The sequence below is a fragment of the Sorghum bicolor genome, chromosome 9 (assembly GCF_000003195.3).
Source record: "Sorghum bicolor cultivar BTx623 chromosome 9, Sorghum_bicolor_NCBIv3, whole genome shotgun sequence".
NCBI lineage: Eukaryota > Viridiplantae > Streptophyta > Magnoliopsida > Poales > Poaceae > Sorghum > Sorghum bicolor.
Genome location: NC_012878.2, coordinates 56,412,538 through 56,427,705, shown reverse-complemented (window position 1 = coordinate 56,427,705; position 15,168 = coordinate 56,412,538). Strand labels below are relative to the sequence as shown.

At 47.2% G+C, this 15,168-nt stretch overlaps 2 protein-coding genes across 2 annotated transcripts; both read right to left on the bottom strand.

Moving 5' to 3' along the window:
- Positions 2,192 to 3,593, bottom strand: LOC110430491. Its single transcript, XM_021448207.1, has 2 exons — positions 2,446 to 3,593; positions 2,192 to 2,324 (listed from the first exon to the last, which is right to left on the bottom strand). Exons 1-2 carry the CDS (start codon positions 3,591 to 3,593, stop codon positions 2,192 to 2,194), a joined length of 1,281 nt encoding a protein of 426 aa, XP_021303882.1.
- On the bottom strand, positions 8,119 to 14,732 carry LOC8061110 (putative disease resistance protein RGA3). The gene is made up of 6 exons (XM_021448206.1): positions 14,433 to 14,732; positions 12,381 to 12,810; positions 12,203 to 12,286; positions 11,787 to 12,084; positions 8,442 to 11,615; positions 8,119 to 8,380 (listed from the first exon to the last, which is right to left on the bottom strand). The coding sequence occupies exons 1-6, from the start codon at positions 14,730 to 14,732 to the stop codon at positions 8,248 to 8,250; spliced, it is 4,419 nt and encodes a 1,472-aa protein (XP_021303881.1). The 3' UTR covers positions 8,119 to 8,247.

Genomic DNA, 15,168 nt, shown 5'->3' with positions numbered 1-15,168 from the left:
GTCTCGTGCACCAGGACACCACTGACAGCGTGATCGGAGGCAGCCACATACAGTAGTAGTGGGGTGTCTGGCTCAGGCACTGTTACCACCAGATTGGTTGCAATGTAATTCTTGAGATGCCTGAAGGCCTTTGATTGTTCCGGACCCCATTCTGTTTTACCTTCTCCTCTCAACACTTTGAAGAATGGGAGGCTCCGTTCTGCCGATCTTGAGATGAATCTATTAAGGGCTGCTATTCGGCCAGTCAGCCTTTGCACTTCTTTCTTGTTTGAAGGTTCTGCCATTGACATGATTGCTTTTGTCTTGTCTGGGTTAGCTCTGATTCCTTCGGAGCTGATGATATATCCCAGCATTTTTCCCTTGCTGACCCCGAATACACATTTCTCCGGGTTGAGTTTCAGTCCGGCAGATCTAAGGTTGACAAAGGTCTCCTGAAGGTCCTTGATATGATCCTCCTTGCGCTTGCTCATGACGACAACGTCGTCGACGTAAGCTATAATGTTTCTCTGCAGCTGACTTCCTAGAACCTTCCCCATCATTCTGGAGAAGGTTGCTCCAGCGTTTTTGAGGCCCTCTGGCATTCTGGTGTAGCAATACGTGCTGAATGGGGTTGTGAAGCTTGCCTTTCCTTCGTCTTCTTTTTTGAGCCAAATTTGGTGGTATCCGGAGAAACAGTCCAGCAGTGAGAATCTCTGACAACCAGTTGCTTTGTCCACAGAGGTATCTATCCTTGGCAAGGGGAAGGAGTCTTTGACACAAGCCCTGTTGAGATCCGTAAAATCGATGCACATCCTCATTTTGCCATTTTTCTTGGGGACCAGGACTACGTTTGCCAACCATTCCGGGTACATGACTTCTCTGATGACCTTTGCGTCCAGGAGTCTTTGTACCTCTGCCTTCGCGGCTAAGGTTCTTTCTTCAGACATTTTCCTTTGTCTCTGCTTCTTCGGCCTCATCCTCGGATCAATGTCCAGCGAATGCTCTATGATGTCTCTGCTGACTCCTTGCAGGTCAGCGGCACTCCAAGCGAAGATATCTTGGTTCTTTTGCAACACGTCTAGCAATTCGAGTTCCTCCTCTCTACCGAGGGTGGCGGAGATGGTGACCTTATTATCTAGAACAGCTTCCTGCAGAGGGACACATTTCGTTTCCTCCTGATCAGCCAGGTCTGTTTTCCCCCTTGGCATGTCTGGTGGCTGGGAAGCTTCATGCTGCGTAGAGTCTACGGAGTTTATGTTCCGGAAGGACTTGTAGATTGCTTTCTCTATGTTCCTTGCCTCCTTTTGACTTCCGTGAACCGTTATCACTCCGTGCAGAGCCGGGATTTTCATGCACAGGTATCCCATATGAGCAGCCGCATTGAACTTGTTCAAGAATCCTCGCCCGAATATGGCATTGTATGGGTAGTGCAAGTCTACCACGTCGAAGGTGACATACTCTGTTCTTGCGTTCTCCGTTGTGCCGAAGGATACGGGCAGGGCGACCTTCCCCAGAGCATGTATCTGCTTTCCTCCGAACCCGATCAAAGGTGACTCCGAAGGTTGGAGTTGGCTTCTAATGAGCTTCATTTGGTCAAAGGTTCCAGCAATTATTATGTCTGCGGAACTCCCTGAATCCACTAAGATCCTGCTTACTCCCCAACCCGCAACATTTGTTGTTATGACCAAGGCGTCTGTGTGAGGGTAGCTTTCCAATCTTAGATCTTCCTCGGTGAAAGTTATTGGGGTTCTGGACCAATCGGTACATCTTACTGGCCCTTGAACTGCAACGTTGTTAACGAGCCGGAGGTGATCCTTCCTCTGTTTCTTTGTCTGGAACTCCATTGAAGACCCTCCAGCTATTGGTAAGATCATTCCAATCGTGGGCAGGGGTGTATGAGGGCCGATCTGATTATCGGGGTGGGGTTCGGTTTTTGGTGGTGGTGGGGCTTGGAGTAGCTGTAGCTGGTTTGGGGGAGGAGGTAGTGACTGCTGGCAGGGTTGCGGGTTTTCGATGTACGTAATATGTGGAGGTCGTGGAGGAACATAGTTTGGTGGAAGGTTGTGGTCCGCGGTTTGCTGGGCTGGGCGCCAAGCTGGTAGGAAGCTGGGATAGTAAGCGGAGGCTAGCGCGCTGGGCTGAAGTGGAGCTGGGTGCTGCTGGCTTGAACCTCCGACGTATGAATGGTAGAAGGTTTGAGGGAATGTGTGATTTACTTCCCGAGGTTGAGCAACTGGTATCGGAGGTTGCGGAGCTGACCTGCTCTTGATCCTCTCCTGAGTTTCTTTTGCATCTGGGCAATCTCTGGTGGAGTGACCCTTCTCCTCTCCATGGAAGAAGCAATACTGTTTCCATGGTCGCTGACTTTGATTTTTCCGCCATCCCGCATTTCGACCCCCTCTTACGGCTTGATTGGGTATGCGTTCCGAGCTTCGCGCTTCCGCTGGTGGACGGTTATTTTCCGGCCTGTCATTTTTCGGTTGCTCGATATTCATCATCTGTCCACCAGCCTCTCGCTGTGGCCGGCGTTCATCCTGGCTGAGGTTCTTCTTCTGTGAATTTCTATCATTGCTCTGCCTCTTCTGAGAGTTTTGGTCTTCCAACCTTTTGCGGTAGTCGTTGTCTGACCTGCAATACTTCTCAAACTCGTGGTACAGCTCGTGCATGGATGCTGGCTTTTCTCTGGCCAAATGAGCCGCGAAGGGCCCTATGCGAAGACCCTTGATGGCCGCTTCAATGGCAACCTCCTCCGGCACACCGGGTGCTCTCGCCTTAGTCTGCACGAACCTTTGGAAGTACTCCCGCAGTGCCTCTCCCTGATTCTGACGACACTGGAACAGGTCCGTGGAGGTTAGTGATTCAACCGCGAATCCTTGGAAATTCGCTAAAATCTTGTCTCGAAGGTTCTCCCATGAATAGATTGACCCGGGTCTGAGCATCGAGTACCACGCCAAGGCATCTCCCTCGGCTGCGATCACGAAGGATTTTGCCATCACAGTTTCATTCCCTCCAGCTGAGGCCACGACTGCCTCGAAACTCATCAGGAATTGGCGCGGGTCTGCCTTTCCGCTGAATTTAGGGAGCGTGATAGGTTTGTAGGTTTTTGGCCAAGGCGAGGTCTGCAATCCTTCGGACAAGGGGGAACGAAGGTCCAACGTGCCCCGCAGCATGCCACCGTAGTTTGCCGGTTGCACATCTAATGTCGGGCCGGCGCTGGTCAGAACAGCGGGCTGGATCGTCGGCTGAGGTGGAGGTTGCATGCTGAGGATTTCTGCCTGCAGAAGTGAAAGCTGCTGCCTGATCTCGGCCGCTTGCGTCGCGGCCACCGCTGCTTCTTGGCTGGCGGCGTAGGCAGCAGCGATCCGGTCTCGCTCTTGCTGAAGGTTCTGCAACTGCGTTTGCAGCTGCTGGAGCTCTTGCGTGGCCGTGGGTTGCGTCGGGCCCGCGGCGGGAGGAGGTTCCTGGCGTGTTTCCGGCTGCTCGTTCTCTGGCTGCCCGCCCTCAGAACCTTCTCCCTCCACGGCCGCGTACGTGCTCCGCACGGCCCTCCTCGGCCTTCCTCTCCTGGAGGGCTCTGCCCGAGGTCTTGTGGTGCTTGTTCTCTTTCCAGCCATCGCAGGTTATACTTCGGGCCCCACGGTGGGCGCCAATGTTGGGGAGATGCCCTCCGCACTCCCCAGCAGTACGGTGAACCGTGAACCTTCTCACTCGGTGCCGTGAGAGGTTTGAGCTCCAACGGATAGTAGGCTCAGTAGTAGGTGAAAACAGTGAATGCTCTCTCCCTTTATTAATGGCGGTATCGCGCCTCTTATATAGGGCCCGGAAACCGACCTAATGACATTTACATAAATGCCCCGTGACGGTGGGGGAATATTCCAGTATATTCTTTCATCGCAGTGTACTGACCCCAATACACCTGCGTAATTTCACATTGCAAGCCCTTCGTTCATCCTCTGACTGGGGCCTCAGCTGGTCGGAGGCTTGGATCCTCCGCCCAGTCGCGGATCCTCCGACGCTTTCGTGTCGGAGGTTCCTCAGCCCGGTTGGGCCGGAGGTTGCTCGACCCGGCCACTCCGGGAGTTCCTCCTTAGTCTGGTCCAGTCGGAGGTCCCTCGGCCTGGCTGCGTTCTCCCGCCATCCTCGGACCTGGGAGGGTCGGAGGTTCCCACCTTTCCTCGCTCGTGGACCTCCGCCGGTGTCTCAGTCTCTGCACACACTTAGCACGACCAGACGAGTCGTCAACATTAGCATTTCCCGATGAAACATATCCTCCGACGCTTCAGGCGTCGGAGGTTCCTCAGGTGAAGGATAACCTCCGACGCTACCAGCTGTTCCCCAACACCAGTGGCCCAAACGAGTATGCCGGCCCAGGGCCCAGTCCGTGGGGTTCTTCCTCCGACTGACTCGCCGCTCGTCCGCCGGCGATGCTGACGACGAAGACCCCGCGGCCGCACAGCGGCAATGCGCGCCATGCCACTGCGACCCCGGCGGGACGGCGGTGAAGGCGAAGGTCGCGACAGCAGTGGGGAGCTCGCCGTCGGGTGAGCCCCCGATGCAGCTGGAGCACGTCTCCCTCATCTGCTTCCTATCCGACTGCCGCTCCGGCGCCACAGCCGCTGGGCTCACGCCCTTCGAGGCGTTCCTAGGCAAGGAGGATAGCTCACAGATGGACACGGATGAGCCCATGGAGGAGTCGAGGGGAAGGATTGCTGCATCCCCAGCCAGGATTTCTTCTGGTAGGTTCCTAATCGTGCTCTGCGCTAAACTACCGACACTATGGTCTCTGTCAGATTAATCCTATTCCTCTTCTCATTGTTTTGCAGCACCCCAGCCTACATCACGCCCAGAGGTCGCACCTGCGGGTTAATGTACAGGAGAACATCCCTTGTTCTAGAACTCCGGGCTCCGGTGAAGTCAGCTGAATCCTCAGAGCAAGAGAGCAAGAGGTACGGAACCGGTGAGTGAGACTTCCATCTCTTAGACAGTTTATCGATTGATTGGAGTACGGGTCTGTTTGTGCCGCAATTTTCAGTCATCCAACTATAGTACTAATGGTTACAAACCCAATTGACTCTTTGCTCCGTTTCATCGTTCCCTCTTTAAGTGGGTGAACCTCAGTACTTGTACTTATAGATTGTTCTCCCAAAGGTCTCGAGCCCACAGGTTTTTTTTCACCATTAGGTTACTCCATTTCAGTTTGACAATCTGGTTTGGAAGAAGAGAAGCTGAAGCACCTGCATTGCATAAGAGGGGCAGTTATGTCTCCCAGTTGGAATTTGCATCCATGTGTAAATCATGATGTTTATGGTGGCCTGCAATGCGACTCAACAGATATCATTTATGTATTTCGTGCTATCAAACCAGCTCCACAGTGTGTACATTTCCTTGTCATCTATGAATCTTACCCCAGTAACTACCTCCTACTGCCTCAATATAATAAAAAATATATTCATACATTTCTATCCATGTTGTATGCTCAAACCGAGCTAATTAGTTTCTTTTTGTTTAATTTAAAAGGATTTTCTCCTTCAATTGGAAGCAATAGTCTTTCATGCTACAGGACTGGTTTTCATGAAATTGCGGTTTGCCCTGAATGTATATTACTTGTGTGTTCATCTTCACACTGCACTCATCCACTTCTATAAGAAGTTTTATTTACTGCTATAATGACGTACTTATTCCTAGAAAATTGGCCGTGGCCTCATGGGAACCTCAGTGTTGTGTTCAAAGTTCTGAACTGAATAAATAGTTGCTTGTATGCAGAGAAAGGGACCATCGGGCAGTTGCATAATCAGGTGAGTTTTTGAGAAGGCAACATCACGTCATGTTTGGACTTTGGATCATCGAACAGTAGAGTTTGATGCATAAGGTTCGTGACCTCTCTTTTATTCATGGCATTGTGGCCTATACAAATCATCAACTCTGTAGGAACTGTCCATTTCAGTCATCTGTCTCCTGCCTTATATTCATTCTGATTTTGATATGTTGCCTTGCTTGAGATCTACCACCTTAAGTGTTCTTCTATGAGAGTACTGGAGAAAATGCTAAAGGAAAACTCCAAAACTGATATGCATCCATATTTGGGCATGTTTTGACCTAATCTGAATATATAGTTGCAAACAAGAAATCTTAAGTGAAGTATAGTCTGTGGACAGATTAAGTTAACTTGTTGTAAATTCTTGCTGCATGAAGGAATAAATAAAATAACTAACCATGTATTGATGGATTTCCCAGCTCATTTATCTTGACAAAAATAATATTACGTAATTCCTTGAGAACTTTGTTTCTTTGTTTGTTTGCTTTTAATGTCCTGCTGCATGAAGGAATAAATAACTAACCATGTATTGATGGATTTCCCAGCTCATTTATCTTGACAAAAATAATATTAAGTAGTTCCCAGCTGCATTAAGTAGTTCCTTGAGAATTTTGTTTCTCTGTTTGTTTGCTTTTAATGTCCTGCTTCATGAAGGAACAATTAACTAACCATGTATTGATGGATTTCCCAGCTCATTTATCTTGACAAAAATAATATTAAGTAGTTCCTTGAGAACTTTGTTTCTCTGTTTGTTTGCTTTTAATGTCCTCTTTTCTGGCAGATGTCGCTACCACTACCAAATCTGTAGGTTTTCTGTCCAAGTGGCAATGGGTGTCAACAACCTGGCAAAACAATGGGGCATCCCTCCATACAAAACTAATGGATTGATCATTAGAGCATGGACTATTTGTTTCCCAAATAATTTCACAAGATTGGTTTTGCGCCGAGTTAGCTCTAGTAGATGGTATTTAACCTCAAGTCTTCTATCGATCTAGCTGAAAATTAGGTGTTCGGCATTGTGGTTCTTGTGCCAAACTTGTCATCTGTATTGTTCTAGAATATATAGATCTTTGTAATGAGTATTTTTTCAGTAAAAATTAAGTGTATAGATAAATACTTTTTGAGCCATGAATGTATCATTTAGATGGTTCGGTTGACGTGATCACAAAAATCAGCACATAGAACATGTATGATCCTACGACAAGTCAATATAATTTGAGTGTGTGTGGTTTTAGATGAATTGAGGAACTGTGTTTTTTGTAGTTCTACTGATGCGAAAAAAAGTTTGAATATAAGATTGTTATTTGTGTTGCAAATTCTACTCTTGTGAATTGGTGTAACTCATTTCTGGTCTGCATCGCTTCACCATCATTAATATGAATCCTCATCTCTAGCACAGAGGGTCAGAGCGAAACGGGTTGCTTCAAACCCATCATGTTAGCGTCTTCATCACATCAGAGGCTGAAAACTGGGCATTGTCATGCTGTAGATTCAGAGCATTTTGCATGTGTTAGCAAGGAAGTTGTGGTACGATTATTTACACCAACTCTTTTCTTTATGATGTAAAGTGGACTGTTCATATCTTAGAGTCCCTTCTGTAGTATACAGAATAAACAGGAAACATCCACGGGAACAAAACAGGCCTCTTTCAGTCATATGACATGGACATCTATCTCAGTAAGGCGGCAAGCCTATGACCAAAACCGTATTCAGCAACATGAGCACGTTAGGACAAGGTTTACAAGTGGAACAAAGCCTGTGCAAAACCAGAGAACCTTGCACAGCAAATCCAGGTTTTTTTAGTCTACAGAGTATAATAAAGAAAAACATTTTTGGCCCCTCATCTTTGGCCAATACAAGCCTTGTAGCAGGGCCACCTAGGAGAAACAGGAGGGGCTTTCAACACTTGCTCGAACAGCTTGTAATACTCGTACGGTACTCCTATTGGTTCTGACAACAGCCACTGCAGCCATATGATGGTAGCTTTGAATGCCTGTAAATAGACTTCTTACTTCAGCATTACAGCCACGTATAAAAACCCTGAAGATAAACATGGTCAGCTGTAGAAGCATATGTACCTTCCAAGGCGTCAACGTGATGTCGCGAAAGTTGATGTTCTGGTAGACACGTTTGCTAAACAAGCCACCCAGTAATCAGTTCACATATTTCCAATCGATTATTACCTTTAGCTTGTTTGTTGCTAGCATTCTGCACTGCTCGGTTAGCTCCTCGCTGCACAAGCTGACCTCCAGTTCTTCCAGCGATGGTGGGAGGCCCCTCTGTGGCAGCCTTGAGATACTCTTGCAATAAAAGATCTGCAGTCGCTTGAGAGAGAGAAGGGGCTATGCAGACCCACGGGAAGATCCGAGAGTTTGCGGCAACCTTCAAATCGGAGCTCTTGCAGGGACGTGAGGAGCTGAAGCGCTGCCTCTTGCTCGCATATGTTAGCCCTGTCACGTCGATATTTGTATATCTGTGATCGAGTTGTAGGCATTGGAGAGAGGTGAGGTGCTTGCAGAATGGCGTGGTAAGAAGAGACGGGTCGTCGATCCGAAGGCTTTCCAAACGAGGGCACAGCTCATAACCCTGCGTTGATAGACTCTTCAAACATTGAGGTAAACCAGGGCATTTGTATACTTCCAAATACCTGAGACTGCAGAGGGATTGGAAGCCCTCTAGTGCGTCCAGCGATTCGCAATATCTAATTGTCAGCTTTTCCAGTGCTGTGCAGGAATGCAGCTGTAGAGACTTCAATGCATTGATTCCTGACACTTCTAGTACCGTGAGGCGGGTCAGATCTCCCGGAAAGCAGGGCTGCAGCGTTCCCAGGGAAACGCCTCTGATATCCAATACGCTAAGTGAACACGGGAGAAGCCATCTTCCGTTTTCCTGCTCATCAATTTCGTCTCCATGTACCGAAGACGGTATCAGCTCGTGGCATCCATAAATATTTAACTCCTCAAGAGAGGTGAATTCAGAGAAGCCTTCTTTGTTTCGTTGGAACTTTATTAGCTCACAATATTTAATAGACATCTTCTTGAGAGAGGGAAAGAGATTAGATGGAATGCGCAGGAGTTCAGAACATGACCTTTTTGATGCAGAATCTGGATTTCCGTTTGACGAAGCACGTGGAGCCAAGGTGAGATTTGAAAAACTATTATCTTCCCCATCTATCATTAGCCCTGGTATCTTCTTACAATCATCTAGACGCAATTCCTCTAGGGCTCGCACATGTTGCAGCATCACAGATAACCACTCTCCGGTTATTCCACAATACATAATCTTGAGACACTCGAGAGATGGGAGGGCATCAAAAACTGTGGCTGCCATGTCTTCATGGGCTTGCGGTGACGGAACATCCGAAGAGAAAATTGTTGCGCAGTTGTATATTTCCAACCTCTTCAAGCTGACAAGTTGCATGAGACCTTTGGGTGACATAGACAATACACTCATTATGCCTCCCACTATTTGCAATTGAGTTATGGTCTTCAGGTTGTGGAATGACAAAAATTTGTCGTCCAGTGACAACTCCTTGAATCTCGAGAGAACAAGATGCCTTGCAATTTTCATTTCTCCGTTTGATGATCCTTCCATGGTTGGAAGTGTTAAAATATTTGCGATGAAAAATTTACAAAAGTTACTTGATGGTGGTACAGGATTTGATACCACTAAATGAGGACACCCATAGACGGTTAGCTCGCTAACATTGGGCAACCATGACTTTTGCTCGATTTCAAAATTTTCACACCTCTCAAAGAGGGGAAAGGACATAAGTACCTGGCAACTTGTGATCTTCAGGATCCTCAAACTTGAGTTCAAGTCCTCCACTGAATTGATGAAACATCTATACAACTTTGGCATATCAGTCAACACCAGCTCCTCTAACGAAGGTATTAACAACTCTGTTACTTCCACCATATTCCTTAACTTCAACTTTGTAAGAGACGACAGACTTTCTAGAGATGTGAGTACTTCCCATCCTTTACAATCCTCAATATGGATCGTCTGCAAGCTAGCATACCTAGCTATGGAGGAAGGGCTGCATGCTCCCTTTGTTAGAACAAGATGCCTCATGCTTATGAGATCATTTACAATTGCTCGGCACCCAGCATCTAATATTTCAAGGTGGTAAAGCTTGCTTAGAGATATAGGCAAATATTCATTGATGAGTTTCTTCCCAAGTTTTAAGTAGCGAAGATGGGTACAATTTACCAAATTGGAAATAAAGGTATGGAAGGACTTCAGGACGAATAAAGAATCGTCCCCAATTAAGATCACCGTCCTCAATCTCCTCAATGAAGAAGCTATACTTTGCAATTTTTCTTCAAACTTCACATTATGAATTAGGATCTCACATTCATCTATATGGTACTCCAAATTAGTTTCAATTTGAATTGACAAATGGCGCACGGTTGGCAACACTTTGCACTCGAAACCATCTATAGTTGCAAACTCGGTCCTTGAAATCAGTCTCGCAAATTCATGCATCATACCACACATAACATAGCATTGTTCTGAGTCATCTTCTGAGTCATCTTCTGTTCCAACCTGCTCAAAGAAACATAAGTTGACCAAAGCATTGAGATAATCCCGTCCTACCTCAATAGATTTCACAAATCCAGAAGATGTCCACATGGAGATCAAACCATCAATATGAAACTGATGATCATTAGGGAATATAGAACACACCAAGAAACACTGTTGTAAATGGTAGGGCAGATGGTAATAGATATTCGTCAATACAGTCACAATGCCTCCACGGAGTTGCATAGATTCCCAAATACCATTCTTAATGATGTTTTTCCAATGGTCAAGAGTAGGATGCTCTCTTAACATTTCCACGGCACTTTTCGCTGCTAATGGGTTTCCCTCTAACTTTTCACATATTTGTTGGCTGGTGTCTAGATGCTCTTTGTAATTGTTATCACCAAATGCACAAGCTCTAAAGAACTGCAAAAAATCATCATTTTCAAGAGCTCTTACTTCAACTGGTTTGACTGTACCTAGCCTTTTTGCAACGGATAAATTTCTACTTGTCACAATAATCACATTACCGTTTATGCAACTTGATCCCAATGCATCCAAGAGATCGTCCCATTGGGAATGATCCATGCAGTCACAGACATCATCTAGAACAAGTAGAAACTTTTTGGACAGACATGGCATATGTTTCTTTAAGACCTCTAGAAGCTTCGAGTAGTTGCTGACTCCTTCATAGCTTTCTTTTTTGCAAGATCCTTCATGGCTGGCCATAGTAACAACATCTAAGATCTCCCTTGTCACTCTTACTTCGTCAAAGATGTTGGACACCCAAACCCATATTCGCTCAAACTGTTTTTTAACAAACCGGTCATTGTATACCAGTTTAGCTAAAGTCGTCTTCCCAACTCCTACAATGCCCGCAATAGCTAGTACTGTTATGTTGTCTGACATAGCTTCTATAACACTCATGATGCGTTGTTTCTCAATATACCTTCCATAGACTCTTCCAAGAAGAGAGCCTGATGTTCTTACTCGTGCATCTGAGGTGGTATTACTCTGGTACTGATCAGACCTTGCAACAGAGTCCTTAAGATACTCAATCACATCGCCTCGGATGCTCCGTAACTCAAGAGCTATTTCCTGGATCCTTATAAAAAAATCGGCCTTGCCCCAGAGGTGTGTGGTAGTAGATACACTGTACTCAATTCTCATTCTTTTTCTGCCCTCTAAATCATAAGTTGAAATTGTGGCACCATTTTGTATACTATCGCCGGCACTACAAGAGGAAAAGGATCGCAGGTTGGTTATCCCAAATTTATTAGCACAATTCAGATTTGCACTGCAAGTCATAGTTTAAATGAACCAATCATTTCTTTCCAAAACAAATGAAACGGTCATATAAAAACTTCTATGCATGACCAATGTACTGGGTCCCTTGTTTTTTTACCATAACAGACATAATTGGATATTCGAAAGTGATGCAATCCAGAACTTGAGGGGTAAGCAGTACCTTGGACAGTTCGGCACCTCTTCAATCGCTGCACGTTTTTTCTTGCAACTAGCACTGTTACGATGCTTGCGCAAAACTGATGTGCCGTGACTAAAAATAACCTGTGTGCCACAATCAATGCACTTCGCTCTCCCAGGTTGTCCATTTACCGCTGGTGTAATGTGAAAATAGTCCCGCTCCTTGGATCGATTTTTGCGCCCGTTGTTGGCCGATATATCAGCAGTACTAGCGGATGGATCAGCATGCTCTGCTCCATCTCCAACCATGCCTTCCGGTTCAATAGCAGGAGCAAGCATCACTGACAGAGAAAGGAGTAAACGATGACATGGTACGAGGGCGTGTTTATAATCACAGATTATTCAAAAGGAAAACCGAACTGTAAAGGAAAACCACATATCACGAGGATCGAAGTATACCAACAGTATTGGTCGATGCATCTGCTTGCTCTGCTCCATCTCCAACAACCATGCCTTCCGGCTCAGTAGAAGGAGCAACCATAACTGACAGATGAGAAAGGAGAAAGTTATGATCACAATTTCCAGAAGAAAGAACAGTAGAAACAAACACAAATCGCAAGGATGGATGCATACGTACCTCCTTCGACCTGTTGCTGGAGCCTGCAATAGTCGAGCTCATCCACCACGTCGTCGGCATCATACATGAGCTCCTTCACACGAGCGAGCGAGCGGGCAAGCGGCTTGTTCCCTACCGCCCTCCCCTTCACACCATTAACCACCGTCTCCATCCTCTCGACCTCGGACTTGAGTTCCCCGATGCCACCAGCGAGGCCGACTCCATGAAGCCAAGCGTCGAGCTCGCCGGTGGGTCGAAGCGAATCAAGGATGGTTTGCGCCTGCCATAGAATCGCGCCCTCCACAGCGGTTGCCTCTGCTGCCTCCATCAGATCGATTTTGAGCGATGGTGAACGGAGGAGGAAGCAGAACTGAGGGCAGAGCGTAGCCAAAGCAGAAACGATCAGAAGAGCATACGGCTGGGTGGTGGAAAGCTGGTAAAGCGTGTAAAGCTGAGAGAGCGGGTAGAAGTGGAGAATAAAGAGAGCATGCGCCTTTTGACTTGTAATGTGGAGCTATTTTCTTTATTTATCTTTCGTCAAAAAAAATTCTTTATTTATCGACAATGCAGACATCTGTATATATTCCCTCAGTTCCTAAAAACTTTAAATTCTCAGTCCGCATCAGTCAAATTTTTTAAGTTTGATCAATTTTATAAAAAAGAGTGTCATTTCCTCAAAAAAATAAAAAAGAGTGTCAATATCTATAACATAAAATAAATATCTTATGAAAATATATTCTATGATAATCTTATGGTACTAATTTGGTACTATAAATCTTAGCATTTTTTCTAGAGATTCAGTCAAAATTTAAAAGTTTGACTTAAGACAACTCTAGAATTTGAAGCTTTCAGAGAAAAAGAAGGAATACATCCAGACTTTAACACAAACAGAAATCCCAATTATAAGAAAATATTACATCGAGACCTATACCGCTCAGGCTCATCTATAACAAGAATCCCGATAACAGGAATCCCGACGGTCTAGGCACAAGCCTTTGGGCTGTTTTTTCCTGTCGTGCCAACTCGAAAAGCACGGTCAGGATAATAGAGCGGGCCAACCCATGGCCCACTGTCAGTGCCTGCGGTGCGCCCACATGGGGGTGTAGAGGAGGCGGCGGCCGCCCACCGATGGTCTAGACCGGATCTATGGAGGACGCCGGTGTGGAAGGAGGACAACGGTGCCTAGGAGCCGGGCAGCATCGTGACGGCGTGGAGTGAGGACGAGGTCGCCAGGGAGTGTGGTGGTGCGGAGCCACGATAGAGAGGCAAGAGCGAGCGACTCGTGTGTTGCAACCGCGAGAAGGAGTGCAACGGGGGCGGGGGAGAAGGAAATGAGTTAATAGTGGATTTAGAGTTAGCGAACAAGTTGGACTTTTAGCAGGCCGTGAAAAATAACAGGACGCCATCGGACCTTTTTATAAATGTCATTGCTAGGTCGTGCCGCCCATTGTGCTTGCGTAGTCGCCTAGGCATGACCTGCTCCTATGGACCAGGTCAGCCTAGGCCGCTTGCCACCAGGGCGGGCTGTGCTCATGCCAGGCCAAAAAGATGGGCTTTGGGCCAGGCCGCTAGCCCCGAGCTGCATACCCATATTGATCCAACAGCTCAGGCAGATGACATGTCGGCATGTTGCACTAGCAAGGGCGGCAGGAGTTGAGCGCGGGCATCTAGTGACAAAATCAGCCAGGGTGGGCTTATTTTAACCGAAAACCGACCCGAAGCGAACCGAAACCGAACTGAAATGTCGATTTTCGGTTTCTCGGTTCGGCTTCGGTTTCCAATTCTACAAAGATCGGTGTTCGGTGCCGTAGTCGGTTTCCAGGTCACATGAATCCGAAACACCATATAAACCGAATATATAAAGGCTCCCGCACATTTCCTCACATATGTAGCCCATTGCAAGGCCTTTGGCCCTTCGCTCGCGTCAGCCCAACTGCCCAAAGCGGAAGCCATAGCAACTTAGTAGGCCCACAGCGCACTCAACTATATTCCTACCTTCCAAGTTCCAATCCCTACGCACGGGACACGCAGCACAGCCGAAGCCCCAGCACGTGCACAGCGGCGGCTCCTAACCCTACCAATGGCGGCGGCGGCCGGCGGTGCAGCGCCTGGTCTGTGGTGATGGGGATCGCGGAGCAGATCCTCTGCGTGGCAGCAAGGGGGTGGGGAGCGGCACACCGGCTTGGCAGCGCATCCACGAAGCGGCGGCAGTGAGTAGCGAGCGACCTCGTCGTTCGGCGAGCTGCGGCGAAGGCCAGCGAACAGTGGGCCAGGTGCGACTGCAAGGCCAGCCAAGGCGCGTCGTGGCCAGGGAGCAACACCCAGGCATGATGGCGAGTAGGACCAGCAGCGGCGGACGGTGACGACCAGCATACCTGATGTGCAGGTTAGTTCGGTTGAACCGAAGAACCGAGGCAAAGAAACCGAAGCCGAATTCGTCGGTTCTTAATTCTGCCACAAACCGATCGGTTGGTATAGTTTGAAAACCGATTTTCTTTCAAACTGAAGAGACCGAACCGATTTATCGGTTTAAACGGAATGCCCACTCTGAAAGATCAGGATATCCAGTAGCCTTCTTCGTCAATCAAATCAAAGGATAATAGTAAACGCGCAATAATCTTTTTTTTTTAGGATCAACGGGGGGAGGCGTTCCCCACCTGGTAAAACTTTTTATTTTAGCCCAAAACAGCTCGCAAATAGTGTCAGCATATTACAAAAGTTGCAACTAAGAGTTGCATTAAAAGGGTTTTACAAGTCCTAGAAAGGAGCTGTTTAGTTTGCTGAAGGCCTAGCCATGTCAAGGACTGAG

Excerpts from the sequence above, each read along its gene's own strand:
- LOC8061110 (XM_021448206.1), bottom strand. The coding sequence starts at position 14,732 with ATGCTGGTCGTCACCGTCCGCCGCTGCTGGTCCTACTCGCCATCATGC. Across the intron at positions 12,287-12,380 it reads CCAGCAACAGGTCGAAGGAG|TTATGGTTGCTCCTTCTACT; the intron begins GTACGTATGCAT and ends CTCATCTGTCAG. Across the intron at positions 11,616-11,786 it reads GAGGTGCCGAACTGTCCAAG|TGCAAATCTGAATTGTGCTA; the intron begins GTACTGCTTACC and ends TATGACTTGCAG.
- LOC110430491 (XM_021448207.1), bottom strand. The coding sequence starts at position 3,593 with ATGGCTGGAAAGAGAACAAGCACCACAAGACCTCGGGCAGAGCCCTCC. Across the intron at positions 2,325-2,445 it reads GAGCAACCGAAAAATGACAG|TATTGCTTCTTCCATGGAGA; the intron begins GCCGGAAAATAA and ends CCATGGAAACAG.